The sequence below is a fragment of the Morus notabilis genome, unplaced genomic scaffold, assembly GCF_000414095.1.
Source record: "Morus notabilis unplaced genomic scaffold, ASM41409v2 Scaffold951, whole genome shotgun sequence".
Lineage (NCBI taxonomy): Eukaryota > Viridiplantae > Streptophyta > Magnoliopsida > Rosales > Moraceae > Morus > Morus notabilis.
The window spans coordinates 97,856-100,925 of NW_010367036.1; the positions used below are offsets into that span (position 1 = coordinate 97,856).

General features: G+C 34.1%; 1 protein-coding gene across 2 annotated transcripts; it reads right to left on the reverse strand.

Moving 5' to 3' along the window:
- Positions 1-734: 734 nt before the first annotated feature.
- LOC21396445 lies at positions 735-2,788 on the reverse strand. 2 transcript variants are annotated; one of them, XM_024174588.1, is made up of 3 exons: positions 2,476-2,788; positions 1,523-1,746; positions 735-1,085 (listed from the first exon to the last, which is right to left on the reverse strand). In XM_024174588.1, the coding sequence occupies exons 1-2, from the start codon at positions 2,696-2,698 to the stop codon at positions 1,541-1,543; spliced, it is 429 nt and encodes a 142-aa protein (XP_024030356.1). In that variant the 5' UTR covers positions 2,699-2,788; the 3' UTR covers positions 735-1,085; positions 1,523-1,540. The 2 variants fall into 2 exon arrangements, with proteins under 2 accessions (XP_024030356.1, XP_010110090.2); XM_010111788.2 differs by having other exon boundaries at positions 735-1,746.
- Positions 2,789-3,070: the final 282 nt, after the last annotated feature.

Below are 3,070 nucleotides of genomic sequence, written 5' to 3' on the forward strand. Positions count from 1 at the left end.
TACCAATTTTCTTGTGCCCCTTTTTCCTATTTCACGTGTTTCTTGTATATTTGTTACAAAAAATTTAACAACAAACTTAGTAAAGAGACTTAAACCGGTACCAACAACATTTCAACTCAAATTGAAAACTCCTTTAATAACACCGCTCGACAACATTAGTAAATTAACATTAACATGTGTGTTTATAGTGATATATTGATCATAGAATGGTAACTCCAAACTATCAGACAAAAGAAATATAGTGAAGAAACAGATCAAACTGAAAACAATATGTTCTTTCATAATACATAAATACAGATCAGGTTTAGTATTTCCTGCTTTCCTCATTTCCAAGTGGAAAAAGTTGCCTCTTTTTCCTGGTTTTACTTAGAAGAACAACTTGAAGGATTGATTAGGTGCCTCAACCAGGTAGCTAAAATTGGAAACGGTAACACCTTTTTTTTTCCAGGCACCAAATTAACAAAAGGATCATAAATGTTAGCCTTATCAGCATTTTAATCAATTCTGGTTCGCAATCAAAATGAGACATGCTGAAATCCTGTTGAAATTAAGAACACGATTATGCAGACTGAAGTTTCACATCTTCTTCGACTTCTGTTGAAGACTCAGGCATAATGGAAAACCCAAATAAAAAGACTACACCTTGAATCAATATTCAGTCATCTGTAAAAGTAAAATATCAAGAAGCAGCAATAACATAATAAGAAAAACAACTTTTGAATATTATTCCCCCGCTCACAAAGGCAGTGAACAAATACATAAATAGATCGCCCACTAGTGGCTAATGGAAACAAAGAAAAATTATGAAACGTTTAGAGCTGGTCGCAAAGCGACCAACCATGTGGAGCTGTTCCCTTGGAAGAGCCTAATGAACACTAGTCTTTGTATGACCAATTTATGAATGCGAGACACAATCTCATTAAGTTCGAAATACCCGGAGTAGTCATCTACACAACCATGATGGCATGAGGCTCCTAAGCACCAGGCACAGCCCGCACAATCTCGGAGCGGCTAGAGGATAGTGGATCCGAAGATGGAGGACATGAGAGGAACCACATCGGGCGATTTTCAACAGCAAAAGACACCTATAAATAGGAGACGGACAGAACGCAAGGATTCAAGCTACCTTTCTTGGTACATTCTATGTTGAGAGAATTCAGAAGAGAGTTCAAATATGTAATCCCAGGAATACAATAAGAAAGTTGAGTAACCACAAAGAAGACATGCTACATTGAACTGAAACACTCTAAATCTTTATCTTTCTTTTATTTGGATTATCATTCTAAATGCTTGTGGTTATTTCTTGTTTGATCTTTCTATGAAATAGTCTACTTCTACTAATCCTACAAAAAGTACAAAGATTTCCTCGGTATATATACATAGTAGAACATTCCTCCATTCGCCTTTTCTTCAAATCAAAATATGAAAATACCAGATCTTGATCTCGGTATTCTGACCATTACCACGCTCATCGTTATTATCTTCTGTTCATGAAAGCCTCACCGTTGTATCTCAGACTTACAATTCACATACAATCAGATTAAGAGTCTTTGTCTTCAAAATCGCTCTCCGACCCATGTCCAAGTTCTTTCTTGCCGCAAAGCTCTTCGATCAACTTCTCGTCATCATCGTCGTCATTCTTCTTCCCCATAAGCCTTGCTAATTTTCTCTGTAGAATTGCTTCAAAAATTGATGGTACTGCCTCCAGATCCCCCTCAAAATACTTGTCTATTTGCTTCTTTAGCTCTGAAACCGAAAGAAGCTTTGAGTTTAAATCACAAGCGGGAAAAGAGACAAGAAAAAACAGAAACTTCTATGAACAAAGAAACCAAACAATCAACAAACCAAACAACTGAACTTAAGAACAAAATGCAACATCTTTAATGGACCCCATATTTTGCAAAAGCACAAGTTTTCTCGCAGAATACATAGATGATACTGCATATTGTAAACTATTACATAGCAAAGTCAATAGAAAACCAACTTGTAATTAGTAAATTCACCAAAAAAAAAAAAATTGTAATTAGTAAAATTGCTCTTTCTAAAAGACTAATTGAAAAAATATGAACAGAAATAAAAATAAAAATAAAATCTTATGGGACTACTCTTGGAACGCTAATTAAGCATTAAGATTCAATATTCCAAAAATTTGTGATAACATCTGCCACTATAATATATTTTGGTTATATATTTGATAAAATGACGAGTCTTTTCAAACTTTTTAACGATATTCTCTGCCTTATAAATGTTTACATTAGAAATCCAACGATAAAATCTAAATGTATTTGGAATCAATCAAACAACCACAAAATTAAAACAAATAAAATAAAATCAACGAAGGACAAGAGAATTAAAAGGAAGCTGGAAAAACTGATCGAAAATTTTCTTATTTAAATCCAAAAAGACACATGAAATGCAAAGAAAGAAACAAATTTCTGAATCTCTAACCAAGAACCCAGTTTCTATTCCATGTACCTTCCTTGCTGACGTCGGTGACATCATCGTCAGATGCGTATTTCTCAGGGCTTCGAGAAGACTCGGATGACTCGGACGAGTAGAAGCTCATTCTGGACCGAGTCGAGGCTGCGAGTGGGAACAGGGAGTGAATCGGATTGGTGGTATATGTGGAAGGAGAGAGAAAACGACGGTGGGAATAGAGAGAGATGTTTCTCAATAGAACTTCTCTCATCGGTTTCATCTTCTGATTTCTACAAGGGTTTTAGTTTAGGTTCTACTAGGGTTTAAGGCTTAAACGAATATTGAAAGGCGAAGCGAGAAAAGGAACGAGAGTGAAAGACGCAGGCATGTTTAGTTCACTAATTTAAGTTTTTAATTTGAATCAGAAATGTGATTTTATGTTAAAATTTTTTATTATAATAAAAAGATTAGATATGATTATTTTTAAAAAAAATTTACTGTAACAAAATTTAAATTTTAAACTCAAATCGATAAAATAAACGGGATTAAAGACGCAATAAAGAAATAATTACACTACAAGGTAAAATTTCAAGTTAAAATTTAGCAAAATTTTTAAAATACTAGTTGAGCCACGTAATTTTATGAGTTTGAA

Bases quoted from the DNA above. Each gene is read 5' to 3' on its own strand.
- LOC21396445 (XM_024174588.1), bottom strand. From the start codon at position 2,698: ATGAAACCGATGAGAGAAGTTCTATTGAGAAACATCTCTCTCTATTCC. The intron at 1,747-2,475 runs GTACATGGAATA...TTTCGGTTTCAG, and splicing joins CACCGACGTCAGCAAGGAAG to AGCTAAAGAAGCAAATAGAC.